This window comes from Lepidochelys olivacea (genome assembly GCF_965140295.1).
Source record: "Lepidochelys olivacea isolate rLepOli2 genome assembly, chromosome: 6".
Classification (NCBI taxonomy): domain Eukaryota; kingdom Metazoa; phylum Chordata; order Testudines; family Cheloniidae; genus Lepidochelys; species Lepidochelys olivacea.
In genome coordinates, this window is record NC_140416.1 from 119,694,204 (window position 1) to 119,710,522 (window position 16,319).

A 16,319-nucleotide genomic window follows, 5' to 3' on the forward strand; every position below is an offset into this window, starting at 1 on the left:
CTGACTTCAATTCCTGGAAAGCTACTAGAGCAATGTATAAAACATTCAATTTGTGAATACCTGGAGGATGAAGGGGTACTCACTAGCAGCCAGCATGGATTTACCATGAACAAATCATGCCAAACGAGCTTAATTTGCTTCTTGGACAGGATAACTGATTTGGTGGATGGGGGAATGCAACGGACCTAATATACCTGGACCTCAGCAAGGCTTTTGACACAGTCCCACATGACATCCTGATAAGCCAGCTGGAGACATGCAGGCTTGACAGAAGTACCATTAAGTGGATACATAATTGGTTAAACAATGGCAAACAAAGAGTAACTATGAATGGAATGATGTCAGATTGGAGGGAGGACTCAAGTGGGGTTCCATAGGGATCTGTTCTGGGTCAGGTGTGGTTTAATATCTTTATTAATAACCTGGATATAGGTATAGAGAACATACTGATCAAGTATGCAGATGAGACAAAGATGGGGGGGGTTGCCAATACTTTTGAGGCTAGAGCTAAAATTTGGAGGGATCTTGATATATTGGAGAACTAGGCTATAGACAACAAAATGAAATTCAACAAAGACAAATGAAAGGTGCTCCACTTCAGAAAGAAAACCCAAATGCACAAATACAGAATGCGGGGGGGAGAGGGACTGGATTGGCAACAGCACTGCTGAGAAGGCTCTGGGAGTTGCGGTGGATCACAACCTCAAGATGAGTCAGCAAATGTGAGGCTGTTGCAAAAAAAAAAAAAAAAAAAAAAAAAAGAAATGTAATTTCAGGTTGCATTAACAAAGGCATAGCATGCAAGTCATGGAAGGTAAGAGTACTGCTCTACTCGGCACTGGTTAAGCCTCAGCTGGACTACTGTGTCCAATTTTGGTCACCAACGTATAGAAAGGATGTAGAGAAACTAGAAAATATCCAGAGGGGAGCGTCAAGGATGATCAAAGGGATGGAATGCAAGACATATGAGCAAAGGCTTAAGGACCTGGGTATGTTTCATTTGGAAAAGAGATTAAGGGGGAGGATATGATAGCGGTCTATGAAAGGCTGCCATAAAAAAAAAAAATGGAAAAAAGTTGTTCTCTTTTGCCATAGAAGACAAGAGGCAATGGGTTCAAACTATACTGCAGCATAACAGATTTAGATTAAATCTCAAAAAAACCTTTCTAACTGTAAGAACAGTAGGTCAATGGAACAGACTGCCTCAGGAGGTTTTGGAAGCTTCTTCACTGGAGGTTTTCAAAAGGAGGCTGAATAACCATGTGTCTTGGATGGTTTAGACACAACAAATCCAGCATGTTGGCAGGGGTGTAGACTAAATGATCCTTGTGGTCCCTTCTAACCCTATGATTGAGCTCAGGCTTTCCAATGGATGAATGGCTATTACCACCAATACATTATGTTTAAAGTCTAAGAGTTAACACAACACAGGATTATATGCAAGTATCCTCCAAATGATTATTAGTTGGTAACAACTACATTATTTTATTTTTTTTTTTTTTTTACTACTAACTGAACCCAAATTGAGTTTCATAAAATACAGTTCTGCGCATATAGTATTCCATCACTGGGTGCCATGTTCACTGGCTCAGCTACTTTCATATCAGACATGCTCAGTTTACAAGTAACTGAGACTGCCTTTTTTTTTTTTGCGCACAATTGCCAACCCTGCAAACTCTGCTTGAAACTTGGAAGCTAGACTATGTTCTTTCTGGCCTGGGGCTGAATAAAGATTCTGCAAATGGAATTTGGCTAACACTACAATCCAGCTTCCTTCTCCCTGCCTGTGTTCACTCTGCAATGCCAACAGTAGTAGTGAAAGCTTATTTTTGCCAGGACTCCCTGAATACATACAGGGACCAGATTGTAAAAATAACACTCTGTTAAAGCAAACCAATCACTTCCGACTATGATGGCTTTAAATAATTTCTAGTACAGTAAGGCCATGTGTAATTGTCCTCCTGCCCTAAAAGAAGTTTTATATTCTAAATAGCAATACACTGACAGAGACCCATTACACAATTTTAATTCTATGGAGGAGAGTTCTGATGCATATAAGTTACTCAGGCTTTGCCCTCCTACTTTATGGAGTCAGAAACCTGATTACATTACACCCCTGAAATGGTTTACAGCCTGTGTTTTCTTATGGAGGAGTGGTGTTTGACCTTTTGTGATTTTCCTGGTATGTGCCTTGAGATCCTTACATGGAAAGACATTTAAAACATTACACTGGGTCCTATGTGCAGCCAGTTCACAAAACTGGTAGAAGAGTAGATACATGCTTGAGTGCCTAAGCAGCTGGAGGTTTGATTATGCAACTGTAGAGGGAGATAAGGCAGGGCTGGGTCAGCAGTCTAATTGCAGAATTTTGTGCTAGCATATTAGAGGTGATGCCGGAAGCAAAATCAGAAGTCCCTTTTTCTCCCATAACCAATAAGGGATGAAAATGCTGCAAAGATAGCATATTCAGCCCCTGAGAGTAAGGGAAAGGACTGTATCACATCTTTCAAGTGCTTCTAAGAAAGGGGTGTTTAGCCCTCCTTAGATCATAGGAGCATTAACTATTATGTAGGCCAAGTGAGGAAGATTTCAGAATTTCAGTGGCAATTAGGGCTGGCTGACATCAATGGGAGTTGTATGTCTTAGTTCCCCTAAAAAAGTGAATCAGGCCAAGGGCATAGAACTTAAGTTGTCCAACAAGACTGTGAAAACAGACTGTAGATTTGCCTGTGAGAAGAGGACATTGCATCCACAGCCAGTATCAGAGGATGCTGAAGATCAAAAACCTGTAACTTTTTTTCCTTAAATTTTTAGTTCTCTAAATGCAAGGTCACAGTTCCAAAATAACTGGCTTGTTAGTGATGGTTAAGAGCCCCTTTCAAGATTCACATTTACTGTTCTCATTAACCCAGACAGGATTAAGGATAAAATCTGTACATTCTTCTTAAAAGCAGGATGAAAAAAACAAAGCAAAGACTAACCTGGGAATATTCCCAGAAACTGAGAACCAACTGCCTTATACTACCCACACACACAGACACGTTAAGAGAAAGGAGGACAGAAGCTAGAGACAGAGCTCTCACTTCATAGTGACCAGAGAAACCATTCTACCTTCCTATTCAGAACAGCAAGTTTCAGATGTGAGAACTAGCAGGGGAATGAAGACGTAATTGCCACAAGGATTCCCAAATCCTGTCTGAAAGATTCCCTCACATTCAGTCTTCTCAAGAAGAGTAGGAGCGCACCTTTTTTATAGTACCCTGAAAGTTGCAGCTACTTTCTGTTGGAGGTAGAACAAACTGGAAAGGAGGACAATGTGGTTTGAGGCACAACAGTACCTCACTGTCCAATCTGCCCATGAGGTTTAAACATAAAAATATCCATCGACTCCAAAGTGAAGGATTCGTGGTATAAGACATGCAAAGAGGAAAGAGTTTTTCAGTTGCTAACATCCTTTTCAATAATACAATCTCATCTATGAAAGGAGAATTCCCATTGAGACAGGAGATTAATTACTGTATATCTATGATTTCAATGAGTCAATGCTTAAGTTAGTGAGTCAAAATAAAGTCAAGCTGCTCTATGTGAAAGAATGCAGCTGTGCTTAAATGAAAGTTTCAGCCCATTAACCTCTGTGCCGAAACTAAACAGAACATATAGTAAAGAATCTGCACATTTGGTCTCTAGTTTATTTATAATATATAACAAGAGATTTCAACCTTTATTAATGCACTTCAGTTTGTTTAGTTTCTTACAGTAACTAATGGTCTTCACAGTCAGTACCTCTGTCATCTGTGGTGACATTTATATGCCCTAAAGGGAAGCAATTCATCTGTTAAATCTACCTGCCCATTAGCCAGCACTGAAAGTATGCCCAGTTGAAAGAATAACTTATTTCATGACAGAATGTACCAACTTACTAGATTTTGAAATAAACTGGAGTATAAGCCTATCAGACTGGAAGTTAAATTTCATGCCTTCTAAACACACATCACTGCCATTTTAATATGAACAACAGTCTTGTAAAATTGTCATGAAGTTTATCAACTAAGGGACAGGGTTCTACTTGATTCTTTGTTTCATAGGGGGTGGGGGAAAGAGGATGGATATGATGGCAAAAAATTTCCTGCCTTTAGCAACTAGAATTTTGCAAGAGTGGTTTAAATACAACAGTGATTAAACAGTTGAAATCACAGCACTGAGGTACCAGACCACACTATTTCTTGGCCTTCTTCCCTCTAACACATATTGTACATCAGTCACTACTTAACTTCTTACTTGCCTGTTCATTTGCCTCTCCCACATTATCTTTGAGGAGGCGGTGCACCATATTGCAGCTTCATACTTGTCTCAAGGTAATATGAGGACACCGAAGCAGCCAGTTGTACAGATAGATGACTGCTACAGCTGAGGTATAACTGTTGTATAGAATGCTGCACATAACAGAAGACCATTCCTACTGCAATGCCAAGTACTTATAGGAGCACATGTTGCCCTCAGGCCATGCGTTAGCCATCAGCAGTGTAATGTATCAGAACCTTTCCCATGCCAAATGAATACATGTGACCAGTTCACTCTTCATAAAGCATATTAATCGTTATCTAAAGTCAGTCAAGACATGTGATGTGCCCAAGTGCCACAACAGTCAGGACTGTGAAAACGGAAGTCAGCAATAAACCACTTCTATCAGTACAAATAAAAAGGAGGATTTCCCCACTGCTTTCCCCCAGGAAAAAAAAAAAACGTAGCCATTGTTACCAAGAAACAGTCACATTTACAAAAGTTTCAGAGTAGCAGCCGTGTTAGTCTGTATCCGCAAAAAGAAAAGGAGGACTTGTGGCACCTTAGAGACTAACCAATTTATTTGAGCATAAGCTTTTGTGAGCAACATAAATTGGTTCTCTAAGGTGCCACAAGTACTCCTTTTCTATTTACAAAAGTGTGACATGATTAGTTCATGCCTAACCAAGAGCCAACTTACCTCAAACAGCCATTTTATTGACATAAATCCCTCAGTGTGCTGAGGTACTTCAACATCCATTTTGACCGTGAAATGTATTTCAAAAAAGTTGATATTGAGTCTGCACTGGGCACTTTTAAAAAATTTCTTTTAGCTGAATGATGAATATCTCCCATCATAGTCTAACAATTGTGGATCATTTAGTAAAAGTTGCAAGTGTGCTTCCATGACAAGTAGCAGAGCCCCAGATTCCCCCACCCCATCCAGATTATCAAGAAACAACCAAAAACATGGCCTGGGTCAACAGACTTGGGTTAGCTGGGCTCACACTAGTGACCTAATATAGCTGTGTAGCCAGTCCTTTGAAGTTACAGCTAAGGCTCAAGCTTGGGCTCTGAAGCCAGGAGGAGGGCTTCAGAGCCCAAGCCTTAACTTCAAAGTGCTGTCTACATAGTTTTCGTATGCATTAGCTGACGTGTTAACTAACAAAGTGTTAAAACCCTAATGTAGACAAAGTAAACTATAGGTTTAACTCATTAGCTGGTAAAGGTAAATCCTAAGGGTTGTTAGGTCTATCAGCTAATGTTTAAACCTCCAACTTGCCTTGTCTACACCAGGAAAAAAAATTAGTTTAAAACCTGTTAAAATCCTAGCGGAGACATAGCTATAGAGAATGTGTCATTTTGTCAAGACATATTTAAATAAGTCTTTTTAGAATATCTTAAGACACCACAGCCAAAAACTGGTCCTCAACTGCCATTAACGCTCCAGGGGAAGGGTGTTTATTCTGAAGAGGTCAGCACAGATGAGAGATTGATTTGCTTGCCTCTCACCCATCTGACAAATATCAGTCATTGTATACTAGTCTACTATTTGGGGAGGTTTGCTACTAATTAAGGGCACAATGCTTTTGATCTAGTTTTGTTTGAGGGTTGAAGGAGGGAGCAAGTGTTTGACCACATGTACATACCGTAAGACCACTCTGATCCCCACATTAAGGCTTTCCGAATCCCTGTTGCAGCCTTCTTCTAACAGGCCACTGTAGGGATGACCATGTCAACAAACTTGAGCTTTCTCTACAACACAAGAGAGATTTGCCTCCCTTCTCCCAACCAATCAAGATTTCCTACAAGACAAGACCTCCAAGAGAAGCCTCTGCCTCTCTCCAGTAGGCCTACCACATGGCAGTCTCCAGACAAGAAACGGGAAGCCGGGCCTTTCCAGAGTAATGAACTCTACACCAGCCTGCCAGTGGGGAGATATCAAAATGCACCTTCCCCACCATCTTAGCTAAGTATCACTTCCATAACACTCCCTATGCTCATAGGAATTGGGAGCAAAGGATCACTGGGACGTCAAAAGTTTTGTGCTTTGCTTCAAGACTTAATGGACGCTAGGATTCCGACAGTATGCCTGTTCTCATCACTTTTCAGTGGAGCCCAGTGGATTCCTACAGTATCCATACATTTATGAAGTCCAGTTGAATGCAGAAGGCTGTGCACCACTGATCTTACCGACAAAAAGATAAGCACTTTGGCTCTCTACCTAGAGTGCAGTAAATAGGAAGGCCAGGAACCCAGAAAATAAGTTTGTCAGACTTGTTTTCTTCTGAGTGAATGCAGATTATGTCTTCCTTTTTCTTTCCAAATACAGAATTTATTCTGCTTCCCTATGTGTGATGGGCTTGCCCTGGACGGGGAGGAGGTGCAGAATTAGAGTTTACTTTTGGAGTGCATCCAACTTCATTTTCTAGCAAGTATTAAACATGCAAGGTGTTTGACATTTTGCTGGAAGTTAAAATCCACATATATTCTTGTAAGAAGTAAATCAGTCTGAAGTGATTGATGTTATTTTATGTCACTAGCTGGGATTTTATACTGATGTGGCAATGCAATTAATAAGGTCAGCTGTTAGGCACAGACCAAGGTTCTAAGAGAGCCAAAAAACAAGGTATACAGCAAAATTCTGTCCTATTCCTATGACACCTACAAGAACCAAGTTAAAACTATATTTTGTTTATATTAAGTTTAAAAAAATAAACTTTTGCTCTATCATGCTGCATACTAGCTTTTGCTAAGTAACCATGTAGTCTTATTGCTGCAACCGTCACCCTTCCTTTAGCCACTTCCTACTGTTTTACAACACACTTTGATGCATCATGTCTAGAGTTCTATTTAGGTATCATGCCCACCACTATGGTATCTGAGTGTAATTCCACTGAAAGCTTTTGAGAGGACAAGGACCATGTCTTCTTAACCTGTATAGTTTATGGAACATGCCTCCACATAATAAACTATTTCCATGAAGTGCCCACCCACAAAGATCTCAATGACCCTACTGCTAGTAACAAAGAAAAGAAAAAGCAGCTTCTGCAGAACTGACTCCTTCCAGCTGTGACTTTTGAACAAACCAACTATGTACACTCTTCTCTTCACCAATACAGTAAGCAATAAGTAAAACACGTTGAACCCATTGACCACCATGACATTTGCCAGAGAACGGTTCTTATGTGGAAACCTAGGGTGATCTATTAAATGAGACCTGATAGCAGAACCTGAGCTGCTCGAATATTAAGTTTCAGGAAAGGCATCTATGCCATATATTCTGTTCTACAGAGGTAAAAAGTGTATAGAAAAAGAGTCAAGCGATGAAGCAAAAAAGCATCGCACAACACACAATGAGGCTGAAGTTTTAACTAATAACAAGGTCCCACGCAGTCCGTGGTCACAACATTTGCTGCAGAATCCACCGCTTGCCACAGAAATATGCTCAAAACCATTTTTTATTAAGTACCCAGCCCTCCTGGTTGTAAAGAAGAGTTTGGAGGCTGTGTAGTCTAGTGGATAGCATGTTGACTGAAACTCAGGAGACCTGGGTTCTATTCCTGAAAATGACATAAGAACATAAGGCCAGCCATACTTGGTCAAACCAATGGTCCATCTAACCTAGTATCCTGTCTTCCGACAGTAGCCAATGCCAGGTGCTTTGGAGGGAATGAACAGAATAGGCAATCGAGTGATCCATACCTTGTCATCCATTCCTAGCTTCTGGAAATCAGAGACTAGGGGCACCTAGAGCAGCGTTTCTCAATCTTTCCAAACTACGGTACCCCGTTCAGAAGTCGGATTTGTCTTGTATTCCCCAAGTTTCACCTTACTTAAAAATACTTGCTTACAAAATTAGACATAAACACACAAAAGTGTCACAGCACACTATTACTCAAAAATTGCTTTCTTTCTCATTTTTGCCATATAATTATAAAATAAATCAACTGGAATATTGTACTTACATTCCATTGCGATAGTTATCTGAAGCCCAAGCCCTGCCACCCAGGGCTGAAACATGTAACTTAGCTTCGCGAGGCCCCCTGTGGCATGGGGCCCTGGACAATTGCCCTGCTTCCTACCCCCTAGCGCTGCCCTGCACTTGCGGCCCCTCTAAACCCATTCCACAATCCCCAGGTTGATAAACACTGATCTAAATGAGTTGAGTAGTCCCCGGAAGATCTCTGTGTAGCCTCAGGTACATGGTTGAGAACCACTGACCTAGAGATAGGGATGTAAAAGGTTAACCGGTAAGCATTAGGCTTACCGGTTAACCCACCTTAACTGTTAACCCCCATGCCACCCAGAAGGCCCCAGCCAGCCCTGCACCACCCGGAGAGACCCCAGCCATTGGAGCAGCACCACCCCAGCCGCACCACCGGGGGACCGGCCCTTTAATCAGTTTACCATTTAAATGAAATATTTTTAATCATTTAAACCATAAACTTTTTAAACAATCTTTACATCCCTACCTAGAGCATGGGGCTGCAGACCTGACTATCCTGGCTAATAGCCATTCATGGACCTATTCTCCATGAACTTACCTAGCTCTTTTTTGAACCCTGCTATAGTTTTGGCCTTCACAAAAGCCCCTGGTAACGAGTTCCATAGATTGACTGTGCATTGTGTGAAGAAGTACTTCCTTTTGTTTGTTTTAAACCTCCTGCCTATTCCTGGTTTTACCAGTCACCTACGGGGTAATCTTGAACAAGTCACGTCTTCTCTCTGCCTCAGTTTCCACAACTGTAAAATGGGGATAATGATACTTAGCTTCTCTATAAAGTGCTTTGAGAACTACTGATGGAAAGCACTATTAAGACACGAAAGAAGTATAGGCCAATGCCTGAAACAACAGCTGTAACGAATTTTTTATAAATAAATAAATAAAATAAATAGTTAACTTAGGTCTATGAACAAAAAACACTGGCCCTACTTACAGGATGGGGGGCTCTATCCTGAAAAACGTGACTCTGAAAAAAAGATATGGGGATCATGGTGAATAACCAGTTGAACATGAGCTCCCAGTGCGATGCTGTAGACAAAGGGGCTAATGTGAACCTTGGATATATAAACAGGAGAATATCAAGTAGGAGATGGAAGATTATATTACTTGTATCTGGCACTGGCATCCACAATTCAACAGGATGTTAATAAATTGGAGAGGATTCAGAGAAGAGCGATGAGAATGATTAAAGGATTACAAAACATGCCTTATAGTGATAGACTCCAGGATCTCAATCTATTTAGTTTACCAAAGAGAAGGTTAAGGGGTGACTTGATCCAAGTGACTTAGAATCATAGAATATCAGGGTTGGAAGGGACCTCAGGAGATCATCTAGTCCAAACCTCTGCTCAAAGCAGGACCGATCCCCAATTTTTGGCCCAGATCCCTAAATGGCCCCCTCAAGGACTGAACTCACAACCCTGGGTTTAGCAGGCCAACGCTCAAACCACTCAGCTATCCCTCCCCCCAAAGGCTTACCCCGTGATCACATTAACAGGCTGACAAGGAAACACAGCTATCGCTAGGTACAGTCTCCGATAACGTTCAACTTTTGGCATTACGTATAGTTTTCCCAGTGGAATATTTGTCTTTGATTGTTAGTTTGATGTAAGGTGAGCAGAGGTGGGGGTAGAGGAAATTTATTTTCTTAATATAAGGATTATATGCAATGGTTTGCAGACCAAGTTAGCTTCACTACACAATATCAGTTTATGGTCACCTAATTTAAACCAGTCTTAGAGCACTCATGAATAAAGAAAGTTAACCAGCCTGCGGAACTCATTGCCAGGTGATGCGGTAAAGGCCAAAAATATAACTGAGTTCAAAAAAGTATTAGATAAGTTAATGGAAGATAGGTCCATCAATGTCTACTAGCCAAGATGGTCAGGGACATGCAACTCCACGTTCTGGATGTCCCTAAACCTCTGAAACCGCAACAGGATAACAACTGATGGATCACATGAAATTGCCCTGTTTTTTTTCATTCCCTCTGAAGCATCTGGCACTGACCACTGTCAGATACAGGATACTGGGCTAGATGGCCCATAGGTCTGACCCAATATGCATAACATCAATTTTTTCTATTTAAGCTGTTTAAATAGCATTGTAACCATTAAAACCAAAAGAATATTTAAGATTCTACCTGTTAAACAGGTCATTTTATTACTCTTAATTAAGCAATTGCCACAAGGAGAGTTACACTTCTGATACTTCACTTTTTTGTCATTTGGAGGTGTTAAACCTAATCCTCCAAAAATGAGATTATCTCAATCAAAACCTTGTTACCTGGAATTCTTCCATTTCATACAAAGGGAATAGGAAAATTCAAAGGTTATTCTGCCTACTTTTTCAGAATGCTGAACAGATGTTCAAACTGTTCTGAGAGTTCCCAACAGTGATTCAGCACTGAGATTGGAAAAAAAGAAAATACAGCTTTATGCTATTTATGGCATTACTTATAGTGAGCAAGTGTTCTCAATTTGAGGTGGGGTGAGATGGGTATGCAGCATATTATATATTCATAATTTAGTGCCTTAAACTCTGACAAAATGGAAGATGTACACAATGGAGTAATTTTGTTTCCTAGCTTTGTCCCATCCCCACACCATTAGTCTACTAAATAACGTTGATGTGTTTTAATATGGTTTGAAGTAGTCAACAAAGGCAAATCTATACATGCCAAGACACAGCTAAGGCACTACCAAATTAGAAGAGTTACACACCTGAGTAAACTCTGTTGTGTGGACAGGCCCTTGTTACATTAGAATCAATGTAGTGCATAGATGTTAGCATCTTGTAAAAAGGGCATAAGAATGTTCAGTTTGTATAGAAACACCTCAGAACATTTGGAAAGCAGAAAACAGGATGTGTCCTAACCTATTCAAACCAATTTTATGTTTACTGAAAATCTCATTACTATAAGTTTCATATTAAATATAAATGCATGGCACTAAAGGAGGAGACATTTGCTTATATCAATCAATAAGATCATCACATTCTATTATTTAAAAAGCAGAACAGAATCTACCGAATTAAGTTCAGAGCCAAATGTTTTACACTTATGCACTCCCCAAATACTGCTAAATATAGCAAAGCAGCAGAAAGGGGAATGTGTTTCCAGCTGAACACAAAAGCATCTGTAGCACATCATCAATGTATACAATATAATTTAATTAAAGATTTAACAGGGCACTATGGTTCTACAGTGAGAGAGACAAACTGTTTCACAGCTAAAGTTATCCTCCATTCTCACCACACCACCAGTACACCTTTTCCTGCTCTTAACAGCTAGACAAGGAGTTTTCCAACTGAAACTGCTGCAATAAACAGCTTTTCTACAATTTACACTTTTCAAAGATTTGTAATTGCATTTACAGCAGTAAGAAAAGGAGGACTTGTGGCACCTTAGAGACTAACCAGTTTATTTGAGCATAAGCTTTCTTGAGCTACAGCTCACTTCTGAACTCCACTCCATAGTAACTATGTCTTGCTATATTATTCTTGTCGCCACACACACATTTCGTGTCACTTTAAAAACCACCCCATAGGGCATAGACACTTACAAGAGCAAGATTAAAAGGCTTTTCCTTTCTGTTGGATTTTAAAATCCAATTAATTGCTTTTCATAAGAGAGAGTCTAAAAATGATTAAGGCTTTCTACTTCATTCTAGTAAGCATTTAACATATTTGTAGTGTGGGAGGCAAATTATTAATACAGTAATTGTTCAGGAACTCTGCCTCATGGTCAGTTTTAAAACTATGTATTTATTTGCTAAAAATGTTCCCCCTTTGCTGAACATGCATTTAATTTTTATAACTGTAAACTTATGCATCTTACAGGGTTCTCTGGGGCACTCAGTGAATAAGGCTTACATGCCTTATGTTCATCAGTAGCTTCTATGATGTTCAACAGAAAAGCTTCAAGCTCTAACAGCAGGGCAGGAACATTAATACCAAGCCGATTACTTTAAGATCCATATCAAGCTGAAAAAATAAACATTTCCACTACGAATTTGAATGTAAGTAAATGCCTCTTCCTCCTCCCCTAATTTCATCATCTCCCCTGCAATCTGGAAGAGAGGGACAACGTCTATCATATGAACAAAGATGCCACTAGAAAATCTAAGCAGATGAAGGGAAGCTTTTAATTGTTGAAGTGTAATGATTGCATGCAATCTCCACCTACAAACTGCAGATTGCACAGAGAAAGGTAAGCAAGATCTCTTTTCGCACACTCCATAATCAGTGTTTAGGAACTTTGGTGTGGGGGTGGGGAGGTGTATATCTTTGCACTCGTCATGCTGCATGCTTAGGAACTTTGCGTGTTTGCTGAGGGAGAGCTAGCTTTGCTCGGGTGCCATCTACAGCAGCTCCAGTGCCATGGGGACACAAACATGCTGCTACCTTCCCAGCAGTGCAGGCCCCACAGCTCAGCACCACCGTGGCCAGCTCCCCTGAGAAAAAGGGTCCATGGAACCAGCTCAGTCATGATCCCTAACCATCCATAGCAGGCCCTTGCCTGAGCCAAGCTGGAAGTGTAAATCCGTCCCACAAATCCGCATTAGGCTAATGGGAGACAGACCGACAGACTGAGAGGCTGCCAGCTCCCGGGGAACTGCATGCGCTTTAGTTACGCGGGGGCACGGATCACTTACACACACACACACACACACACACACACACACTCTCACTCCAATGGAAGTTGTGCCTCGGATCTGGAGCAGGAAGAGGCAATGCACCAGCCCAGCAGCAACACCAGGGCAACACCAGAGCCAGCCCTACCCTGCCCGCAGAGATCGTCCCCAAGGCGAGCCGGGAAGCGTTCCCCTCACCCGCACAGCCAGCTCCCGCCGCCGCCGCCGCCAGGGGAAGAGGGATGCCCCCCCCCGCCCCAGACCCTCCACGACCAGCCCAGAGCTGGGGCACGGGGTGGGGGAAGCTTCCTGCCCCCTAGAGTTTCACCTTCACAGCCCAACAGGAGACAAAGATCCCTGCGCCATCCCCCGGAGGGCGGGGGGCGAAGAGGGAATCCCCCCCCCGGCGTCTCCCCCTCAGCCCCTCCCCCCTCAGCATCGCGATCCCCCTCAGCGTCCTCACGGGGACCTGATCCTCATTCCCCCCCCCACCCACAGATTCCCTCCCTGAGGCGTTTGACCCCCCCCGCCTCGACTCTCTCTTCCCCCCCACCCCCCCAGCGCGCGCGTTCAGGAACCCGCTCCCCCGCGGTTCCCCCCTCAGCTCGCCCACCGAGCTGCCCCTCAGGATCCCGCCCCCGCCCTTCTCCCCTCAGGATCCCACTCACTGCCCCGCCCCCTCGGGGGCCGACCCCCCCTCACTCACCCCAGCACCACCAGCTCCCCGTACTTGACGGGCTCCTTGTTGGGGGCGCAGTGCTCCTCCTGGCTGGGGGAAAACATGGGGCCGCCGCTGCTGCCGCCGCCGCCGCCGCTACAATCCCATCGGGAGGCGAAGGGGGGAGACCGGAGCCGGCTCCGCGCTGCGCCCCGCACTGAGCCCGCGAGCGCCCGACAACAGCCACTAATGCCGACGGGGAGGGGGGAGGTACCAACTCGCATCAGGCGGCGGGGGGGGGGAGGTGCAGCGTTGTGGCTGGCCCAGCTCCCCGTCGCCTCCCCCCCCCCAACCCACGCGCTGCCCGCGGGCGGGGGGAGGGAGTCACCCTTTAGCCGCCCGTCTCGGCTTTCCCTCCCCCCCTCCGGGGACCGCAGTGGTACAGCCCGCTCTGTTATGTAAACATAGAGTAAGCAGACGGGGCAGCTCTTAAAGGGGCCGCTGGCTTTAGCCGACGCTCCCCCGCCTGCCCGCCGCGAACCACTGCCGCTCGCAGAGGGGACGAACGGGGCTCGAGCACCGGCCTCCGGAGCATGGGGTTCTGGATCGGCCCCGCGTACCAGCGAGGTTCTAGAGCCTCGCCAGCCAGGGAGAGGGGCAGGTTGGCGGGGCTCTAGATCGGCGGCGGGTTCTAGCTCGGCAGTCGGTCCACCTGGCGCTGGAGTTGTGTTCTAGATCAACAGCCCCCCCCATCGCCCCACACCAGGGCATGGGTTTGAGACTGGCAGGCGCTGTGCTCCACGCCAGGGTGAGCGGGGTCATTATGCCCCCCCCAGCCGTGCCAGAGCACGGGCTCTAGGCTGGCATCGCTCCCAAGTCCCAGCCTGTCAGAGCAGGGGTTCTCGCTCCGCATTCAGGTCACAACGCACCCCAGCGGGTGTTCCCGACCAGCGCCCTCTTCACCCACACCGGAACAGCTGTTCTCCATCTGCATTCCCTTTCCACCCGCACACCCGCGGCAGGAGTTTGAGGTCAGCGTCCCCTCCATCCCACACCAGAGCTGAGGTTCTAGGTCCCCAGCAACTACATCGCAACGAGCAGTGGGTTACAGATCACTGACACCTTCCTGTCCAGTCAGAGTGGTGGCTTCTAGACCAGCCAGAGCACTGCTTCCAGATGGCCAGCACAACCAATCTGGGCAGGATTCCATGTGAGCAACAGCCCATCCATGTCACGGGTTGTAGATTGATGGTGCAACTATCCAGAGACGGGGATCTATATTGCAAGCGTAACTACACAGAACAGGGAACTCTACATTTCAGGTGCAAAAGTGATCTGGAGCAGGAATTCTGATTGCTGGCAGAGCCAACCAGAGCAAAAGGTTTTAGATTATTCTTTCAAAGCAGGGATTCCAATTTACCATCATCACAACCCAGAGTGGGGAATTCAGGCGACCAGCACAGCAACCCAGCTAGATCACTAGCTGCATGTTATATGCAAGTGCTGGAGAACAGAAGAGCTCCCCTCTTCTGATGAAGTGAGCTGTAGCTCACGAAAGCTTATGCTCAAATAAATTGGTTAGTCTCTAAGGTGCCACAAGTACTCCTTCCCTCTTCTGAAACTAGACAGCCAGCATTAGCACTAGGGGGTATAACTAGTTCTGTCCATTTTTTATTTATTCCTGTTTTCTAACAGAGAGGGGTCTGAGCCACTACATTCAGATTCTGAATCTCAGTCCCTCCCACCCCTGCAAGCAGGGCCTGGAGCTGTTTAAAGGTGGGAGCTCCCAGCTAGAAGCATTCAAGACCAACAAGGGAATCCTCCAAAATTGTCAAGGACAAATCGATTACATTAGGGGGCCATCCATGAACAGAAGCAAATTCAACATTTTCATTCAGTTTCACAAGTAGTAACAACTTTCTTTTAAAGCTTCCCTCTTTACTACCCCCTTCCCCCGCTTCCCAAGAAGTGTACACATTAAGGGCAGCAGTAATGATGATATTACGGCAGGGAGACATGGTCACACTGACCATATTCACTGCACCATATTCACTGCACTGCACAGGACATTACTCAGTAGCACACAATTGGCTGGACACTCATTGGGTGGATAAATTAATGAATAAGCCAATGTTCATTGCCTTTAATTTTCTAAATGTTAGCACTGGCAGCTATGAGATTTTTCCCAAAAAGTCTTTTTATTGTTGTGTTTGGTGGTGGGATGAAGGAAACACTATTCAGGATTTTAGTTATCGGCAACTTTAAAGTCCACATTTCCAGCCACTTATGCTTGGTTTCATCTTCTAAAGGCTTAAAAAGCATCCCATGCTTTTGTTCTTCAAGCAGCTCTTGTTTTATGCTTAAAAAAAATTAAAGGGCAGTTTAAAGAAAAACTGTTTAAAAGTCCATGTTTCCACTTTGCAGACATTTATGCTCCATTTGATGTGTGCAGACGTTACAACGATCCTGAGCTTCTGAGTTTTTTCTCTTTAGAGAGTTGGGTTTGGGGGTGTTTTTTTAATACCTTCAAACTTTCCTTTTTTTAAAAAAATGTCTTCCATAAAAGCCAGTGATCAGATTATGAATGAGTCCCACTGCAGGCAATAGGAATGGATGCTGTCCATTTCTTCTGCCTTTCTGGGAAAGGAGCATAGCAACTATTCTATAGTCTGCAGGAGGCCTCTCCAAAGACAATGGTGAAATCCTGGGGAGGGAACTTAAGGTTGGATGGTGGGGAACT

At 43.9% G+C, this 16,319-nt stretch overlaps 1 protein-coding gene and 1 long non-coding RNA gene across 3 annotated transcripts in view; one reads left to right on the forward strand and one right to left on the reverse strand.

Moving 5' to 3' along the window:
- Positions 1–13,823, reverse strand: part of PELI2 (pellino E3 ubiquitin protein ligase family member 2) — a 128,984-nt gene extending 115,161 nt beyond the window's left edge. The window contains exon 1 of one of the 2 annotated variants that reach the window (XM_084632794.1): positions 13,628–13,823. In XM_084632794.1, the coding sequence (XP_084488920.1) occupies positions 13,628–13,704 (77 nt within the window). In that variant the 5' untranslated portion in view covers positions 13,705–13,823. The remainder of the gene's footprint in view (positions 1–13,627) is intronic. The other variant, XM_084632793.1, reaches the window with a different exon arrangement.
- LOC311523075 overlaps positions 12,438–16,319 on the forward strand; it is a 44,471-nt gene continuing 40,589 nt past the window's right edge. Inside the window, exon 1 of the long non-coding RNA XR_014712254.1 lies at positions 12,438–12,497. This is a non-coding gene — a long non-coding RNA (uncharacterized lncRNA). The remainder of the gene's footprint in view (positions 12,498–16,319) is intronic.